Genomic DNA, 20566 nt, shown 5'->3' with positions numbered 1-20566 from the left:
AGTTCATTTTTGACCATCCCGGTTGCCAGTAATGACCCCAAAGCATTCATAGGAGAGGTCCTGCGTCGTATTCTCTTCTTTACAAAACCTATTATGACCAACCATTTATAAGAAATAGACTAAAAGGCCCAATTTTTTTACATTAACATAAATAATTAAAACGGCTATCAATAATAAATAAACTTCATTTTTTTAAAGCATTTTCTCGAAAGCGAATTGATCCAATCCTTGTGAAAGTACTGGGAGGCGACGATCTATTTTACTTTTCTCCCAGAAAGCTCTACAGTATTCTCAAACGCCTCGCAGAGGAGCAATGCCATGCAGGCTACAATACCTCAGTTGCTTTTTGTGACTTGTAGGATATTCCTGATAGTTTGGTTTGTTGTGGCGGACGATGACTTTTGTGGAAGTATTTTTGAGGCTCAAGTTGGTAAGTTAAGGCTACATTGCACCTTCAGGGGTGTCTCGCCTGCAAGCGATGTAGCGCGTCCGCTTTAAACTGTAGATATCTAAAACCCCATATCAAATTAAAGCTTATAGCACTGGCTATCAGACTATGCCAGAAATTTTGAAAAAAATCAATTGTCGAATTTTTCACGACTTCTAAATGCGAGCGCCCGAATCACCTTTTGAGAGCTACAAGTCAAAGGGAATTTGTTCGATTGCTCTCAAATTTTGACAGTAGATAGTTTTACATATAAACAACAAAAACGTATGGTGCACGATCCTTCGCAGTAGATAGCGCTTTTTATGCGATAGCGAAAATTAGACCTAAAAAAAAATCAGGCCTGTACGGGACTCGAACCACTGACCTCTGCGATACTAGTGCAGCGCTCTACCAATTGAGCTAAAAAGCCAACTGGGAGCAGGCTGTTAAGTTGATTCGTAATAAACCCGTGATGAGAAATCAGATACAATGAATATATGGAGTTCATATATTTGCGGTATTAAATACGTATGACGCACGATCCTTCGCAGTAGATAGCGCTATTTATGCAATAGTGAAAATCAGACCTGAAAAAACTCAGGCCTGTCAGGAATCGAACCACTGACCTCTGCGATACTAGTGCAGCGCTCTACCAATTGAGCTAACAAGCCAACTTGGAGAAGGCCGTTAAGTTGATTCGTAATAAACCCGTGTGATAAATAAGAGTAAATAATGCGAACTTGGATGTCGCATCGCCCCCAGTGAGTGATAAACCCTTAGGCCAAGTGAGTGCTGTGGTCTATTGTTCAAAGACGCAGTTTGACATTTTAACTGATCCGTGACAATATTTATACAATTGTCTACACACACTCCATCTGCTTACGTAGCCACGACTATGGCTCGTTGTGAAAACGTCGTGATATGAAATATATGAACTTCATATATTCATTGTATCTGATTTATCATCACGGGTTTATTCCGAATCAACTTAACGGCCTGCTCCCAGTTGGCAAATTAGCTCAATTGGTAGAGCGCTGCACTAGTATCGCAGAGGTCAGTGGTTCGAATCCCGTACAGGCCTGATATTTTTCAGGTCTGATTTTCGCTATTGCATAAATAGCGCTATCTACTGCGAAGGATCGTGTATCATACGTATTTCATACCGCAGTTCAAATATATGAACTTCTGATATTCATTGTACCCAAACAACAAAAACTTTTCTCCGAATTTTTTATTTCTAAATACTTTTTTTTCAACAGCGATTTTTGTACCATCAACCACATTTTTTTAATTTCATTTCAAAAATTTTCTGTAACTTTTCATTGAAATTGAATATGGCAAACCGCAGACACGTTTTTTAAGCGCTTTGGCCCCGGAAACGGAGGAATTCATTAAATAAGCGAAAAACAAAATTCGCTTTGACATGTAACGTTCAAAAGGTGATTCGGGCGCTCGCATTCAGAAGTCGTGAAAAATTCGACAACTCATTTTTTTCCAAATTTTTAGCACAGTCTGATAGCCAGTCCCATAAGCTTTAATTTTATATGGGGTTAAGATATCTACAGTTTAAACCGGACGCGCTACATCGCTTGCACGCGAGACACTCCTGAAGGTGCACGGTAACCTTAAATGCTCGTTTCAGACAAGCTGAATTACTCTAGGAGTTCCAGTTTGTGAATCAGCTAATTGCGCGCACAAACCTTTCTCAATTCGCAGGTCATGCCTTAGTTGGTCACGTCACGAACAAAACTGACGTTCTTGACGAGTTTGAATGCCAGCTTAAATGTACGGCAAATAAAAGTTGCAAGTCGTTTAATATTCATCCCAAAGGCAATCATGCAAAATACATTTGTGAACTGAATAACACAACTCGGCAAATGAGGCCAGGTGATTTTAATCGGAAGAAAGGATCGACGTATTTTGGCTTTGTTCAGGTCAGTTTAAAGTATATTTTGTGATAATTATATTTTCAAGTTAGATCTAAGCAAGGCCTCGCCTATGTAAAGGATAGCTCTAAACACTCTTCCGCCCATACCTCTATAAATGCTATGGAATCATTAGAGATTCACGAAGCGTTTTTGCGTTTATATAGCCATAAAAACTTAGGGAAGGATTTCTAACAAGTACTAATTAACCTGACCCAGGCCACCTGTGTCGACGTTTCCAAAGAGCAAAAAAGACAAACAAAGTGCGGCAAGCGTCACCCGGGATATTTTGGAAAATGGTGTCATAGACGTAAGTACTAGACTAGGTGTCATAGACGTAAATACGTAAGTACTAACTCTGAACTTCGACGAAATTTCTCTTGCTATATTTGGGAAATTCGGTCGCTTGATCTCCGCCGTGAAGTATAAATTATCATTTCAACACAGGTCCGAAATCCGAGAAAATTGTAAACATACCTAAACCGACATTTCACTCAGCTTACATAGACAACATAGAAGGGGACCAAACTGATGCTGGGCAAGCCAGTAAAGGGTTCTGGGAAATCAGACCTTTCACTGCAAAATATTTGGCGTATTCTCTCCTTCGGGATGATATAATAGATTTGGTGTTTTCTATCATAACCTGACTCCTCTTATTAATTTATTTACATTATTGATTTAGTGGTTTACAAGAACTGCGCTGAGGCCTACAAGTCTGGCGACAAGATCAGTGGTGTGTACAAAATCGATCCCGATGGTTTGGGAGAAATTGAAGTCTTCTGTGATCATAAAACAGCCGGCGGAGGATGGACGGTGTTTCAGAAGAGATATAACGGCGCTGTAGATTTCTTCCGCACTTGGGATGACTACAAAAGGGGCTTCGGCAATGTGAAAGGCGAGTTTTGGCTCGGACTGGACAAGATTCATCGCCTGACGGCTGCAAGCAACAATAACAAGCTTCGTGTTAACTTGGAAGACTTCCATAGTGAAACAGCGTTTGCAGAGTTCAGTTCATTTTCTGTGGCGAGTGAGAATGCGAAATACCGGCTGAGTTTGGGAAGCTATTCAGGTAAAGCTCAATTTTACTTTTATGAAATTTTAATATAAATTTATTTTTTTCAATTTACACCTAGACCACTACTGAGCAGCTCGTAGGAAGAGCAAAGCATTCGCTCTTCTCAGCTAAAGGTTGTTTTTCGAATTATCCTGTCAGTAGTGACATATGATGTTAAAATAATAAGCAAATTACATAGTTGCTTGTAGGTATGGAATTTTTTTTCCCTTGTTAAACTCGATATATCTTGTATTAGTTTATCGTTTCATTTCAGCAAAGTTACTTTCGAGTGTTAAGGTCGGCACACACGAGGGGACTAGTCCCTGCGACTAGTCCGTGCGACTAGTCCCGGCGACAAGTCTTTGAAGGGTTTACACGAGGGGACCGGTCGCAGGGACTAGTCCCTTAAGGCGTTCACACGAGGGCACTCGATTGTACAAGAACATAGGAAAATTAAGAGGCAAAAGATGTTTCTTAGTGTGGGGCGTTACACGAAAACAATGAAAATTTGGTAACTTTTCATTGTAGCACTATTAAACATCAACGCAAATGAACTACACTTAGTCAGTCGGATTATTCATGCTTTTACGTGTTCCGTTTTTGTTTTTTATTTTTTAACAGACACAGAGTCAAATAGGGTAAAAATTCCATCAAAACGGCTCCAAGGCATCTGCATATGTTTACAAAACTAGAAGTAATTTTTTATTCTTCAGTTGTAGAAATCTAGAATTTACGGAAAATTCATAGAAACTGCAATGTTTACAAATCATACTGACCCGTGATTGGCTTATTTACCGTTCAGTCGCAGGGACTGGTCGCACAAACAGTTCACACGAAGGGACAAACATTTGTTTCATGCGACAAGTCCCTGCGACCAGTCGCAGGGACTTGTCGCATGAAACAAATGTTTTTCCCCTCGTGTGAACTGTTTGTGCGACCAGTCCCTGCGACTAAACGGTAAATAAGCGAATCACGGGTCAGTATGATGCGTGACTTCCGGTATTTGTAAACATTGCAGTCTCTATGAATTCTCCCAGAATTCTAGATTTCTACAACTGAAGAATAAAAAACTATTTCTAGTTTTGTAAACATATACAGATGTCTTGGAGCCGTTTTGATGGAATTTTTACCCTATTTTACTCTGTGTCTGTTAAAAATAAATAAATAAATAAAAAACGGAACGTAAAAACATGAATAATTCGACTGAATAAGTGTAGTTCATTTGCGTTGATGTTTAATAGTGCTACAATGAAAAGTTGCCAAATTTTCATTGTTTTTGTGTAACGCCCCAGACTAAGAAACATCTTTTGCCTCTTAATTTTCCTATGTTCTTGTGCAATTGAGTGCCCTCGTGGGAACAGCTTAAGGGACTAGTCCCTGCTACCGGTCCCCTCGTGTAAACCCTTCAAAGACTTGTCGCCGGGACTAGTCGCACGGACTAGTCGCAGGGATTAGTCCCCTCGTGTGTGCCGACCTTTAAGAAACCCTGATCAAACCCGATGCACGAGTTTTTTTTAAATAGCCTCTCAATTGCGCCTCGGGAATAAAACAAAATGGAAATAACCACCAATTTTTTGCATGTAGGCAACTTTGTTGTTGCTATTGGAATTAAGAAATGAGTTCACTAGAGTTTGATGCTTTATCAAACTCAAGCGTTTGATGCTAGATGGAACTCATGAATAGCGCCTAATTCCAGCGTTTCAGCGGGGTTTCAAATCACATGCAAGTGACGAAATTGGCGTGTCCTGGTTGGATGATCACCTAATGAATAATTAATGAGTTTGAAAAGAATTTTTAAAACTTGGTTTTCAGGCACGGCTGGTGATTCTTTCAGTTATCATAATGGCTCAGCATTTACCACCAAAGATCGGGATAATGACGCCCACCCAAAGGTTAACTGTGCCTCTTCTTATAGAGGCGCCTGGTGGTACAAGAATTGCCATTATTCAAACCTCAATGGCTTGTACCTCAAAGGCAATTCCAACGAGAAGGGAGTTTCTTGGTATCACTGGAAAAACGATCGTGAGTCTCTTAAGAGATCTGAGATGAAGATTCGCCCAAAGGACTTCTAAGGTTCAGTATCGATTATTCCGTGTCAAACAAAAGATGAGAAGAAACTACAAGGAGAGAGAGAGAGAGAGAGAGAGAGAGAGAGAGAGAGAGAGAGAGAGAGAGAGAGAGAGAAAGAGAGAAAGAGAGAGAGAGAGAGAGAGAGAGAGAGAGAGAGAAAGAGAGAGAGAAGAGAGAGAGAGAGAGAGAGAGAGAGAGAGAGAGAGAGAGAGAGAGAGAGAGAGAGAGAGAGAGAGAGAGAGAGAGAGAGAGATCTAACCGCCTCGCGGTTAGCTCAATGGATAGAGCGCTGGACTGTTGACCGGGAGGTCGAGGGTTCGAGCCCCGGGTCTTTAAATAACTGAGAAGAATTTGCGACCTTTCTATAACATCAAGAAATGGTTAGATATTTTAGTCTTCTCGGATAGGGGCGAATAAATGGAGGTCCCGTCTCCTGTAGGGTTTGGGGCAAGAGACGTTAATTTCCCACGCTCGAGATTACTGTGTGATGGATATCCTACCCTGGGGTGGGATGGGTGGGGTATTGCGAAGACCAAAAGTTAGATAACTCATTGAGTTAATAACGTCACCTTCGTTAAATAAAGAACATTGTGTTGTATTGTATTGTAAACTATAAGAACTGATGCTTTTTCTTTAGTTTTCTTGTTGCTGTTCTTAAACAAATCACAAGTCAGTAGGTCGTGATTCAAAGTTAGAGCTGCTGAGAAGCCTCTAAAAGAATAGTTGTATGTTTGTAGCTGAGTTTGTGGTCTTAATAAAGGCGAAACATTGTTACGAAAAAGAGAGTCAGACGCATTTTGCTTATCACGCTTTGTCAAACGTATTTGTATCGGTGTACTCTTTGGCATTTTTTACCTGATTTCGTTTCATAGCTTTTGAGCAATGAGTAATTACTGAGCAAACCCTTAAAATTTGCATAATCGCCATAAAAAAGCCACTAGCAAAGCAGGCACAGATTTAAGACATTAGAAAAAACTCAGTGCGTTTCACAATAACCCCTCTTGTAATCCTTTATTCTGTAGAATCGTTTGTCATTTTCACCTGTAGAAATAGCCTGGTGAACTATTTTTCTAAAAAGCTCCTCTGGGAAGTTTATGACATTGTCACCTCAATAAACACGAGCCATTGGAATTAAAAAGACGAGAGACAAAGTGCAAACGGTTTCACGGTTGGTTAAATTTTTGATAAAAAAAGTCGACAAGTGCGTGCAAAAGTAAATCCTAGGTCGCAAATGGGTCTTTCTTCTAAAGGTACAAATCTCAATCAATGAACAGCTGTTGTTGCAAAATTCGAGCTAGTTCCTTTCATAGAACAATTGATCGGATCTAAGTTGCTAGTGCTATTCCCTAACCGAGCAAACGCCCATGGGATTTCAAAAAGTCGTATCTTCCAAGAGGAAAAAGCAAATAGAAGTTCTTTTACGGTCCGAACGGTCTATAAATATTTTTCCTTTCCTTACCGCTATTTTTTTTTTTTTTTTTTTGGAGAGTTTTAATGGGAATTTCCTTTTTTAGAAATGCGATAGTAAGAAATTATAAACTGTTTATAATCTCTTGGCGCTGGGATACTTTAAAGACACCTTTTTTGTTGTTAGATAGTTGCTATTAACTAAGCCTCGAGTGCATGTACCCGACCCAGTTTTCCCGGCTTGTGTCCAAGCACTGAACGAAAGTGAGGCAACAGGGCTGAATATTCTTTAGCTGATGAACATTTCTCCAACCATCTGAGGAGTATACAGCTGTGGCATCGTGCCAATACATGTTTTCTTAACTTGTTAATAAGCAAGGCCTCGGATACTACATTTCTGGTCACTGAACTTGTTAAAACTTACATCGAGTTGGAAGCAGCAAGGGTTTCATTTAAACATAAACTATTACTGCAATCATTTCGAAGGAAACCTTGTCCAAAGGAAGGATGGGCCGGCAACGAGGCCAACTTTTCTACAGTATTCTTAAAGACTTCGCAAAGAAGAAAAAACATTCAGGGCTTGCGTCTCAATAAGCTGAGCTTGGTACGTGATCGTTGGCATATTTCTGTTAGTTTTGTCCGTTGGGGCAATTAGAGACTTCTGTGGGAGCGTTTACGAGACTCAAGTTGGTAAGTGATAAAGCCTGCCTGGACCAGCCTAATTTAATTATGTTTACATAAACAAATTGCACCTTAAGACTTCTCTTCGTAGATTATGCCTTACTTGGTCAAGTCATGCCGACTAAAACTGATGTTCCTGACGAGTTTGAATGCCGTCTAAAATTTATGCAAAATAGCCGTTGCCAGTCGTTTAATGTTCATCTCGAAGGCAATAATGCGAAGCGCATTTGTGAGCTGAATAACACAACTCGGCAGATGAATCCGGATGATTTCAAACAGAAGACAGGATCCACGTTCTTTGGCTCTGTTTGGGTAAATAAAAAAAGTATATTTCTGTAGTTTTCTTATTATTATGTTGGATTCTATAGGCGTTAATGTAATCATTGTTGATTAGTGTTAGTGTTAAATTTTGGTAACACTAGCTAATCACCATTTTGTTTGATTATGTATGCGACTCAAAACCGTTTCAAAGGTCGTACTGAATTGCTTAACCTTTAAAGATCAGAGATTTTAGACGCCTTGCTCGTTTTCTTCTAGTTTTTTCCTCCTTTGTGAATAGCCTTGAGAAGGTGAATAAAAAAGAAATACTGAAGTTGCACGTGCGCGAGGACTTGAAAACCCAGCAGACTAAGGTCACTCACGGCAGGCAAGGCTGCCCACTGCCTGCTTAATTAACCATCATTAGTAGATTTAATCTCACCGTCCCAGGTAAAGATTTGATAAACTATTCCTCAGCGTTATCCTTAAAACAAGGCTATAGATAACACCGATAACAGCTTTGAGAAAACGGCACAAAGTTTGCCGTTTAAAGTGAGCGTCATGTTAACTTCAATCTGCTATACGAGATGGCTTTCAGCTGTTATCAATTTGTTACTTACGTTATAAGTTGTTCATTGGATTCTTTGTCGCAAACGAAATTATGTTCTCAAAAAATTACATATTTTACAGACTCATGCCCCTGTGTCTCTACATTTTATAATAATTGATGCATGCATTCACGAATAGTTGATTTTCTACAGTCAATGATTTAAATTTTTTGGATTCTCTTTTTATTAAATCTCTTTTGAGATCTTTTTTATCTTTCATTACATTTTAACAGTTAAAAGTGGTTGTTTTTCATTGAAAATGATAACTATTTAAGATAATGATGAAAGGAAACTGTGAATAAGTCGTGGATACATTGCGTTTAAATGAGTTTTGAAGATAATTAAATTCCAACTGGTGACTCCCGGATACAGTTGAAACTACTTGGTATTACTTTGAACTGCTGGGGCGACGTTGGATGAATGGTCAGAGTTCACATTTTATAAATTGGTTAGTACAACATACAGACTGAAAACCAGGTGCGAAATGCAGACTAGGTACAAAATGCAAACTGCAGACTGCAGATTGGGTACAGAATGCAGATGCGTCACTTTGCAACGTGGATTCAATGGAACGACATGATGGTAAAGTTTACTTGTCATGTCACAAGGACTCACTCCATCACAGACTGTATATGCTTCCATCTTTAACAAGCATAGACAGTGTTACATTTTGCATTGAACGTTGGTATTTCAAGTACAGTTCAGGGACATCCACAAGAAATGACCCAAACATTTTCACCGTAAACCCAAGACTATTATCAATTGCTCTAGTTCTTTTCGAATAACAAGTCGATCAGAAACTGTCTTGTAGCTCCATTCATTCAAGCTTTTTAGAGACTTCATTTTTTGACAAAGTTCACTGAATGTCTTGTAGTACACACTTCTACTTCTGCTGCTACATGTGCTGATACTCGAGTCGTTCAAAGGCACTGATCGAGCCGGTCTTGCCGCTGGTTTCTCCGTTTCGTGCCGACTCTTTTTGGGCATATTCAATGTCGGTAATGCACCAAATCCCGGCTTTTTCTCGGTCATTTTCGCAGAGGTAACTATAAGCAGAAAAATAAGACCCTATTAAGGCAGGGATTCTTTCTAATTTTAAGTTCAAGCAAACCAAAATCAGAGTACACGTGCACTGCAGTGTGGTGAAAAAGCAAAAATCGAACGACTTATACGTATCATACCTACATATTTCAATATCTTCAGGAGCAAAATGCTTCTCACATGTGTAGACTCGGTCATACTTTATAAGTTCTCTGAAATTCCGGTCCATCTCCCTTGTCTTCTTGATCTCTCCGAGCCACTCTTCCCCCCATTTTTCATGCGCTTCGTCCTTCGCCAATGGCAACTTCCAAATGCCAATTCCTTTTGTCCTTCGGCAAGATCCACAGCCAAATACTGCACAATTCTCTCCAGGCATAATTCTTCTTTACATTTGTTATCCTTGCATATTAAAAGAACAGACATAAGTAGCAGGAAACTAGTAAATAGAGCACGTCTCACGTCTTGATTACAGTGAAGACGCCATTTTGTTTATCTGCGTGCAGGGTCGTGATCACGTGACGACGCAAAAACCATAACAAAGAGTTGTTTCTCTGAAGTTTGCCGGGTTTCATAACCAGCTCCCCTCTACCATTAATGCTGGAGTTTATAACATCGATCCTGATGGTTTGGGTGAATTTGAAGTCTTCTGTGATCAGGCGACGGCTGGAGGAAGATGGAAGGTATTTCAAAAGAGATTTGACAGCGCTGTGGATTTCTTCCTTACTTGTAATTAATACAAACAGGGCTTCGGCAATCTGAACGGCGAGTCTTGGCTCGGACTGGGGACAAGATTCATCGCCTGACTGCAAGCAGCAGCAACAAGGTTCGAGTTGACTTAGAAGACGTCCGTGGTTGAACTGTATTCGCAGAGTACCAGTCATTTTCTGTAGCCAATGAGGAGGAGAAATATCTACTAAATTTTGGAATTTATTCAGGTGCAATTGAACTTTCTGACAACGACTATTCGAGGGCACGTTGCTAATTTGCACCCGCGCAGTGTCTCTTAGCTTGCGAGCTGAGCACGCGTACTATGTACTTATTGACTGAATGGGAGGGCTGTGCGGTAAATTATTTGGCTTGAGGTCATGACCTACACACTGACTGTGCGCGGCGAGGTCCGTGCCTCATGACCAAAAGCCAGATATTTTCCTGTCCGGCCCACCCACTCAGTCAATAAGCAATTTATCATATGACCAGTAACTGTTGAAAATCTCAACCTAAATAGGGGGCGATAGAGGGGTACACGCAGCCACTCGAGTTGCAGTTCCAGACGGCTTTTCCAGGACTGGCTCACTTCAACCCGTCCGGCCCTGCACGCGTCAGCTTTTGCTATGGTTATATATGGGATTGCGCAAATGGGACCGTATGGGTCATACGATAATATCAAATATTTTATAAAGCGTGTTGCTAGTATTGAGCCTCATAAAACCTCGCACTTCACATGTTAGTATTTTTTGCTGTGGAGGTGACTGTTCGTTGCATAACGATTAATCCAAGGTTTTTAATTTTTTTTAACAGGCTCTGCAGGTGATTCTCTCGCACATCATTGTGGCTCACAATTTAGCGATTTGGATATGATCTGGACATGATTGGGATAATGACATGTCCCAAAACAACTGTGCCTCGTCCATGAAAGGCGGCTGGTAGTACAACAGTTGCCAATACTCAAACCTAAACGGTTTGAACTGAAAACGTCAAGGTGGAGTCACCGTAATGCGCTGGGATCGCTGGAGAGGTAGTGAGTCTGTCGAAAGATCAGAGATGAAAACTCGTCCAAAGGACTCCTAAGGTCTGATATCGGGAGCTGCGAGTCAAATGAAAGAAAATATTTATTCGGAAGGAAAAATAAGGATGCTGTTGTTTTAGTTTTCTTGGAACTATTTTTCAATAGTTATTTCTTTTTTATTAAAATTTAACTCTAAGAAGATTTCAAGGTCTGTGGAATTCAACTTTTCGTGTCTTGATCGGAAGAACCAAGAACAAGGGATTAAATATTAGCTTAAAGAGTTGCACATGATTGTTTTTTCTTTTTTTCTTCAAACAGTTGTCACCAGGATTAAACCGAGCGCAATACTTCTAGTTAACACTGCTTTCATTGTTCTTTATGAGATTTGCAGCGCGAGATCGAACAAAATGTTCATGCTACAGTTAAACTATGATGAATTGTGTACACAGGAATTTCAAATATATTGCAAAACCAAAGAATAGTAAATTGTCTAATTCTGTGGCCAGACCCAGGATTATTGGATGCTCAACAAAACATGGGCTGAGGTCTATTTAATATTTCAAATGATATGGTCTGCTTTTATTCCTAACTCATTCTTATAATCTAAAGTAAGCTTTGATGAGGTTTTATTTTCAATATGATAATAAAGTAAGCTTGTGTGCTGGCTAAGAATATTAAAGTAGATAATGCTCAGATAAAGCTATCGTACGTTGTTCGTTAAAACTTTTTTGAGTCTCCTATGAGACGCATATATCTTTCTTCCAACGCCTCCGGGGCCGGGTTGTTCAAAGCCTGGTTAAGATAGCAAAGGGTTAGTTTGAAATCTGATTTCAGATCTCACGACTTTAAAAGAAAACTCAGAAACTCAGTATAATTATTTTTGCCTATAGTTTGGTGATTGAATACCCTAAACAAAATAGAGAAAATTATCCGAAAAAGGCTTTTGAACAAAGGATTAAAGAAAACCGGATTAAAAATTTCACCTTGGGTTAGCTGTGCAAAGTTCCAATACGGTTGCGAACTGGCTCAGTTTGAGGCAATTTTTATAGTGTCTTGTTGGCTTTTTCTGGTCACTTTTTCGTCCGTTCATGTAAAAGGTTGGTTCGTCGGTAAAACAAGGAACAGTAAAGAAGCTTTTTACTGCACTTCTAGGCCCTTGCCACTTGGTTTGGCAAGAGCTGTGAACTTGCCTGAAGAAACTCCAGTTTGTTTAGATCATCGTCGAACGATCGAAAAGCAAGATAGTCGCTGCTCATCGCCGTTTTCCGACCAACATTCCAATTAACTTAACTTAATTCCTGTAAGCCTTTTCGAAATTTTGGACACTAAGGGAAGAAAGAAAGGGACAGATCAATGAGGGACCACGTAGTGTGACGCCTGTGAAATAAAATTTTAACAAAGTGCCAAAGGAGACTGAGGTGTGGCGATAACAGATGGAATTCGTTGTGAACTATGTTGACTCAAATTATACATTTGGTTTAGTTTTGATTTAAATCTAGAAAAGTGGCTTTTTAGGATTGGAAAAATTACGAAAAAAGAAGCCATTTATTTTTTAACCAAAGTTAAATATCTATCATTGCAAAACGAATTACTATTAATTTTACATAGGTAAACTTCCACTATTTTAATTAAGCTAATATTGGAGAGAGGGAATTTTTCTCTCATTAATATCTTGCAATTATTCCATTATTTACTGTGTTGTCAAAATAGCTTAGTTAAGTTTTCATAACATTAAATTATTTTAGGATATACTTTTGTGTCTGTTATATTATCACCTTTCAAATTCAAGACAGATACCAGTAATTTTGATCAATCATTTACCTTAAACCAATTGTCAAAACCAACTCAGACCAACCCATCCTTAACTCCCAACCCCCATCATATCAATCAAAATATTCAGTTCAAATTTTTTTTAACTCAAAACAACTTTTTTTGGCTCCCCATACCTAACCTCTTCTATTCCTTTTACCACGTACTTTTAATACTTACCAACCGTGTTACTCATCTCCCTCATTCCTTTTCCTCTGATTATGAATGTCTCATCTTATTTCATTCTAACCTTCCTTATTATTATTATTATTATTATTATTATAAATTTTTGTACTGCCTTAGTGGCTGCATTGCAAATTGAATATAAAATAATGAATAAACAAATTTGTAAAAGAAATCTTTAAAAAAAAAAACAAGCAAGCAAGCAAAAAGGACTCTCCAATTTTCTATAGACTAAAGATTCCTTTATGGAGTCCTTTACAATGAAAATCTTTCATTTTCCTTTTTTTCTTTTCTTGTGTATCTTTTTGTCTTTTTATGTTGTATGTCTTCATTTTCATTTTTATTTCCAGTGTAATTATATTAGGTTAAGAAAATTTGACCCACTATTTGCAGGTCAAAGGAATACCTTGTAGATATGTAAGAAAATGAAATAAAAGTGTAAAAGTGTGGACCCTCAATGCTAGTGCCCAATTGAACTACTGATAGTTTTTATTTTATTGCTGCCTTATGACTGGCATAACTGCCTTGCAGTTTGTAGGTCCCTCTGTGCAAATTCTCTATTGAACAACTAACATTTTATTTTCATCATTTCTCACTTTCAACGCTTGCCACCCTCACGCTTCCTTCCCCTTATTAACCCCCTTTTTTTGTGGAGATTTCGGAACCCTTTCATTTGGGATTCCATACTTTTACACAATCAATCAATCAATCAAGTTTACTGTCTATACGTGAGGCAGGTTTACCCAGATTGCCTGAGCCAGAGGCTCGTGTATTAAACGTAAGACAGCAACCCACCCATCCCACCCCAGGGGAGGACATCCACCACACAGTACTCTCGTGCGTGGGAAATTAACGTCTCCTACCCCTAACCCTGCAGGAGATGGGGCCTACGGTTTATTCGTCATTATCCGAGAAGACTTGAATATCTGTCCATTTCTTGATATCATAGAAAGGTGACAAATTCTCCTCAGTTATTTTTAAGACCATGAGTATTGGTCTACCTGGGGCTCCAGCCGTCGACCTCCTGCACAACACAATCCGGCACTCTAACCATGTAATGCCACAAAGGTTGCTAGATAAATATATTGCATTTTTTTGAAAAAAGTTTTTCTTTCTTAAAAAAGAAAACAAAAAAACAATCAATATCCAACCGCATCTACATGGCAATGTCATTTTCTGGTTCTTTCTGAGCACTATTTTACAGTCAACAGTTACTGGCAGAACAGTAAGCAAATCATGTACACTTATTGCACTTTTGTTTAGCAAATTGTTTTATTCATCCGATGTGGATATTTCTGTAATAAGCAGTCCACTGAGTCAGGCGTAGGTGTACCAGATAATTGTTCTAGTAATCTTACTAGGCAACAGGATCTATGATTCAATCACACAAAACTCCTCAAGCCTTTGGTGTGCTACAACCTCTGCAAGGCCCTAAAGCACTGAACAATATCATCGACCATACCACTATTGGTCTTGAACTTCCAGTCAGCATTAATCCTGAAGCAATTCCGGCTTCTGTTTTCATTTGAGTTCCAAAACCATTGTACTTATTCCAACTTACCCAGGAATTTTTCTTTTTGACTGCACATCCACGAGAACAATGGGTTTCGTGTGGCTTTTGCTGAGCGGCAGCATTCATGAGCTCCTCTCATACCATATGGAAATAACTAATTTCCAATACACTCTTAGGACTGTGACGAATGTTGAATTCCAGTGATAGCGATATGCATGGGGTAACGCGATATTTTGCAGCGTATTTGATTTGTTCATGTAACACCGTGTAGGATGGGTGTGCTTTCGCTTCACCTTGATAAAAGTTCCATTTTTCTTCGAGATTCACATTTATTACCAAAGCATGTTATTATTTACCTTCTATCAATTTGAATCTCATCTTATTATCTAAAATAGAGGTAAATTATACTTAAAGGTATTAAGCTTGCAATGTGTTTCCTTAGCGAGTACTGAAAGTTGGCTCTCGATCATGAGCAAGCAAATAAACATTTCCCAAAAATAATACGTTCAACATGTCGACGAGTTCAATTTACAGAAGTTATTTTCAAAGAGCGTCCTTACATTCCAGTCTGAAATGCAAAATATTTCCGCAATACACAGTTTAAATTGCGCCGACATTTCATCGATCGAACGATCGAAAAGCTCGCCAACAACAACATCAACATGCTCACGTCACGCATGCGCAGACGTTTTTCATCCCTGTCTTCCCATGGTTCCTATTCTGTTGCTTAGAGGCGTCGTTTTCCTTGCCGCTTTTCTTTTACAGAACAACCTCCAAAAATTTGTTACACCCCCTAAAAATTTTCAAAAGTTAATTTTCTGCTTTAAACCTTTGGAAATAAGAAAGTGCCTTCGACGAAAACAGAGTTCCTCGGTTTTAAAGGTCAGCCTTTATCATTTTCCGCTAATTTCGCTAAATTTTAGACCAAGGACACTTGAGCACGCGTTTTTGACCGCATACCCGATGACGTAGCATTTCATTATTCAGCTCTGTCGACGCTAGATCGAAGGCGTTCGTAGAGGGCCGAACACACAAGTTTATAGTACAGCGGTTAAATTTGAAATATGTAGTGTAAGCTGTAGCACGTGTTCCCCACGAAAAGTTCAAACCCGAAATGTGAAAGATCGCACTGAACAAAGGATAAAGATATACAAAAACTAATGAAAATGTTTACATTTTATCTTCAACGACGAAGAAGTCGCTCGGTCGTGAGTTATGGCGCAACATATCTGATCTGGGAATAACACGGCAAAGACCTACACGTCGAGGGACAAGAGCAGGACAGCGCAAACAAAGGCGGATTGGGATTTGCATGGGGAATGGAATTCGCAAGATTCAGCAACTTCCGAACTTTAAAGGGGGTTTCTTTGCCAGGAACTTAATCCATCACAGGAAACCTCATTTACATAACCAATCGGCGAACATATTAAATATTCAAAATGACACCTTTCCAAGTAGCAATATAAACAACTGCATTGTTATAGATTGTACCAAGGAAAACAGAGCAGCCAGTACTGAATGGTCACCCAAAGTTCCTAAGATCATGTTAGCGAATGTCATGTCTTTAGCCCCCAAAATGGATGAAGTTAGCGAGTTTATCACTCGTAATCATATCAACCTTGCGTTCGTTACGGAAACCTGGCTAAAGGACTCTGTGTTGGACACCGTTGTTGACATCCCCGGGTTTGCTATTGTGCGTGAAGACAGGAAGACATTAGAGCACGGTGGTGTGTGTGCCTATACTCAAGAAAAACGGTGCAAATATAAACAACTGAACGATTTAAAGTGCTGCGATAATCATGAGACATTGTGGCTCCATCTAAGACCAAACCGCCTTCCCCGGAGGTTTTCCTTCATAATCGCGGCAGTGATCTATCACCCCCCCCAAGGCCGATGGGACATCTATGCGGGAGCATTTGTTCCAGTCCCTCGCCCTAGCGGAGACGCGATATCCCAACTGTGGATTGGTCGTCACAGGGGATTTCAACCGCTTGGATATTAAGGGCTTGCTGAATCACTTTCGTCTCCAGCAAATAGTTAAAGTTCAGACCCGGAAGGATACCATATTAGACTTGGTGCTCAGTAACATGCAGGAATACTATAGTCCGCCACAAGCCTACCCTCCATTCGAGTTGTCGGATCACAACGCTGTTGTTGTTTCGCCAAAAGATGGTAAACGCGATGTAAACAGAAAGTACGTTGTTAAAAGGCGTGACTTACGTGAGAGTAACAAGGCTGCCTTGGGGAGATATCTAACCTCTATTGATTGGCCTTTATTGTTCGCTCCTACGGATAGTTGCCGGGAAAAGTGGGAGATTTTCCACACTGCTGTACATACAGGGCTTGATATTCTGATGCCTGAGAAAGAAATTCGCACCTGTAGTGCTGAAGCTCCTTGGATTGACCATAAGCTGAAGTCAATGATACTGAAAAGACAAAAAGCGTTCAAATCATATGGCGCCGACTCTGCCCAATTCAAGTTCTTGCGAAGTCTGGTTAACCAGGAAAGAAAGGCATGCAGAGCCAAACATTATGAAGTGAGAATTCAGAATTTAAGACAAGAAGCCCCAAAGAAATGGTGGAACGAAGTAAAGCGTCTGAGCGGCTCAAAAAGAAAAAATGGCGACCTTTTGAGCCAGATTGACGTGGAAGGCTTTTCAGAATTGTCATTAAAAGAAAACGCCAACACCATCAATGCCGCGTTATTAGAACCGCTGGAGGAGTACAGGCTGCCAACTCCACTAGAGTTTCTCCCCATGGAGGCGGATACAACACCAGAGATCCTGTGCGTGAGTGAACAACGTGTTCAGAAGGTTCTGTCTCGCCTTAACCCTGGGAAAGCTTGTGGGCCTGATAGAATTCCCAATTGGCTACTGAAGGAATATTCAGATGCAGTGGCTTTCCCAGTGACGGAAATCCTTAATGCCTCCTACTCCGAGCAGCATTTACCAAGAATGTGGAAGTTGGCTGACGTGACACCCCTGCCCAAAAAGAAATCACTAAAGGAACTGAAAAAGGACTTAAGACCTATCTCGCTTACTCCCTGCATTTCTATGGTCGCAGAAGGGTTTATTGTGGACGACTACGTCAAACCAGCGGTTTTGAGTATCATTGACGACAGCCAATACGGGGCAATACCAAATTCCTCCACGACTATGGCCTTAGTATCGCAGATACTAGTACACTAGTATCGCAGAGGTCAGTGGTTCGAATCCCGTACAGGCCTGATTTTTTTCAGGTTTGATTTTCGCTATTGCATAAATAGCGCTATCTACTGCGAAGGATCGTGCATTATACGTATTTAATACCGCAGTTCAAAATATATGAACTTCATATATTCATTGTAACTATGGCCTTAATTAGCATGTTACATAATTGGTCTATTAACACTGATGGAAATGGCGCCACCGTAAGAACAATCTTATTTGATTATCGAAAGGCCTTTGATTTTATCGACCATGAAATTCTGATTAGAAAACTGCGTACTAAGTGTAAACTGCCAGTTAGAATTACCAATTGGATGGTTGATTTTCTTTCTGATAGATTACAAAGAATTAAGCTGGCTGCGGAGTGCTTTACGGAGTGGGGATCTGTGCCCTCCGGAGTACCACAGGGCACAAAATTGGGCCCATGGTTATTTGTGCTTATGATAAATGACCTTTAAATCGCGTATCCACTATGGAAATACGTTGATGATACAACAGCCTCGGAGATGGTACCGAAAGAGAGTGAAAGTCACGCCCAAAATATAGCAGATTGTGTTATTGAGTGGTCACGAGAAAATAGAGTTCACTTGAATTCTGATAAGTGCAAAGAGCTTCGGATCTCAGTTTCTAAAGGGCCCGGGTTCTTTGATCCCATAGTAATTGAAGGCACAGAGTTGGAGGTAGTTGATAGCGTAAAACTCCTGGGCCTTCATATAGCTAGCGATTTGACCTGGAACAGTCATATATCAGAAGTAATCAAAAAGGCCAGTAAGAGGTTGTATTTTTTAGTACAACTAAAGAGAGCTAGGGTTCCCTTACAAGACCAAGTACTTTTCTACACATCATGTGTAAGATCTGTAACAGAGTACGCGATACCTGTCTTCTTTAATGGGCTTCCGCAATATCTAAAGAATGAGCTTTTACGTATTGAGAAACGGTCAATTTCCATTATAACCGCGGGTGATTACGCGGTTGCTAAAGATTTAGGATTACGACCTATCTTAAAGCATTACGAGTTTCTATGTCAGAAGCTTTTTAAAAGGTATCTTAGAAAACCCTAGCCATAAGTTAAAGGCGCTTCTTCCACCCATACATAAACCCAGCTATAACTTCAAAAATAAGCACCAATTTAATATGCCACGCCTTCGCACTTCCAGAACGATGAACACTTTTGTATTTGCTATGGCAAAGAAGTTTAATGGCTAGATTTTTATCGATACGATATCCTTTACTTTTGTTACGGCACGCGTGATAATGATAGTAATAATAATGATGATAATGATAATGTAGATACTTTTAAGTAAGATACAATGAAATATATGAAGCTCATATATTTTGTACTGCGGTATTAGATACATAAGATGCACGATCCTCGCAGTAGACAGCGCTATTTAAGCAATAGCGAAAAATCAGACCTGAAAAAAAAAATAAAAAAAATCAGGCCTGTACGGGATTCGAACCACTGACCTCTGCGATACTAGTGCAGCGCTCTACCAATTGAGCTAACAAGCCAACTGGGAGCAGACCGTTAAGTTGATTCGTAATAAACCCGTGAAAGTGATAAATGAGATACAATGAAATATATGAAGCTCATATATTTTATACTGCGGTATTAGATACATAAGATGATATTTCGCTATTGCTTAAATAGCGCTGTCTACTGCGAGGATCGTGCATCTTATGTATCTAATACCGCAGTACAAAATATATGAGCTTCATATATTTCATTGTATCTCATTTATCACTTTCACGGGTTTATTACGAATCAACTTAACGGTCTGCTCCCAGTTGGTTTGTTAGCTCAATTGGTAGAGCGCTGCACTAGTATCGCAGAAGTCAGTGGTTCGAATCCCGTACAGGCCTGATTTTTTTCAGGTCTAATTTTTCGCTATTGCTTAAATAGCGCTGTCTACTGCGAGGATCGTGCATCTTATGTATACTTTTAAGTAATTTACATTTATTTTAATTAATTTCCATTTATAGCTAATATATTTTATTTAATTTATTATTATGTTATAATATTATAAACTGCTGGTATAATAAGATGTGTAATTAGGTTTTTGAATTTTAAATTCTAAATTTCTTGGATTGTAAAAATGTGTAATTCAGCCCTCGGGCTGCAAAAAGCTTTTAAGATTAAACTATGTATCTATCTATCCATTTACAAGGTTATCAATGCGCCAATGAACCTAACTGTAACGTTTGAATTTTGGACGATAACTTCGACTCTTAAAGAGTAAATTTTGAGAGAGAGCTCCTTGCAGCGTTGAGTCAACTTTTCACTTACTTAATACGAAAAACTTGTCAACACTTAAGCGTCAAATAGTTCGTGAAATAAGGGGAATTTCAGGAATTGTACACAGCCTGGCTTAGTCTTGAGCCAGTCTCACACTGGGAAGAATATTGATATTCTGTCAATTTACGTCAATTTACGTCACTAATCCGCAACGATGTTGTGAAATTAACAAAGGCAGACAAAGTAGCTAGAGAGAGTCTGAGAAATGCACTTTGATGCAACTTGCGTGGAAGTACTGGCCACAACTATCTCATCCCAGACAATCTTCTCCATCGTCGTCATGGCACACTGAGATGCAAACGTTGATATTTCTCCTATAGCGGACGGAACATGTCTTTCATTATCATTCACTTAAGTATGTC

General features: G+C 39.5%; 2 protein-coding genes and 1 pseudogene across 2 annotated transcripts; 2 read left to right on the top strand and 1 right to left on the bottom strand.

Moving 5' to 3' along the window:
- The first annotated feature begins 153 nt into the window (after positions 1–153).
- LOC148733765 (techylectin-5B-like) lies at positions 154–6259 on the top strand. The gene is made up of 5 exons (XM_088758872.1): positions 154–430; positions 2144–2361; positions 2572–2662; positions 3035–3421; positions 5219–6259. The coding sequence occupies exons 1-5, from the start codon at positions 319–321 to the stop codon at positions 5476–5478; spliced, it is 1068 nt and encodes a 355-aa protein (XP_088614998.1). The 5' UTR covers positions 154–318; the 3' UTR covers positions 5479–6259.
- Positions 6260–9165: 2906 nt separating this feature from the next.
- On the bottom strand, positions 9166–10029 carry LOC148733764 (uncharacterized). Its single transcript, XM_088758031.1, has 2 exons — positions 9616–10029; positions 9166–9476 (listed from the first exon to the last, which is right to left on the bottom strand). Exons 1-2 carry the CDS (start codon positions 9845–9847, stop codon positions 9166–9168), a joined length of 543 nt encoding a protein of 180 aa, XP_088614157.1. The 5' UTR covers positions 9848–10029.
- A 5916-nt stretch (positions 10030–15945) lies between these two features.
- LOC148733763 (uncharacterized) lies at positions 15946–17890 on the top strand (annotated as a pseudogene).
- The last annotated feature ends 2676 nt before the right edge of the window (positions 17891–20566 follow it).

This window comes from Stylophora pistillata, chromosome 4, assembly GCF_964205215.1.
Source record: "Stylophora pistillata chromosome 4, jaStyPist1.2, whole genome shotgun sequence".
Classification (NCBI taxonomy): Eukaryota; Metazoa; Cnidaria; class Anthozoa; order Scleractinia; family Pocilloporidae; genus Stylophora; species Stylophora pistillata.
Note: the sequence above shows the minus strand (reverse complement) of the source record. Positions and strands in the feature narration are given on the sequence as shown.

Excerpts from the sequence above, each read along its gene's own strand:
- LOC148733765 (XM_088758872.1), top strand. The coding sequence starts at position 319 with ATGCAGGCTACAATACCTCAGTTGCTTTTTGTGACTTGTAGGATATTC. Across the intron at positions 2,663-3,034 it reads TGGAAAATGGTGTCATAGAC|TGGTTTACAAGAACTGCGCT; the intron begins GTAAGTACTAGA and ends TTATTGATTTAG. Across the intron at positions 3,422-5,218 it reads GAGTTTGGGAAGCTATTCAG|GCACGGCTGGTGATTCTTTC; the intron begins GTAAAGCTCAAT and ends CTTGGTTTTCAG.
- LOC148733764 (XM_088758031.1), bottom strand. The coding sequence starts at position 9,847 with ATGCCTGGAGAGAATTGTGCAGTATTTGGCTGTGGATCTTGCCGAAGG. Across the intron at positions 9,477-9,615 it reads TCCTGAAGATATTGAAATAT|TTACCTCTGCGAAAATGACC; the intron begins GTAGGTATGATA and ends TTCTGCTTATAG.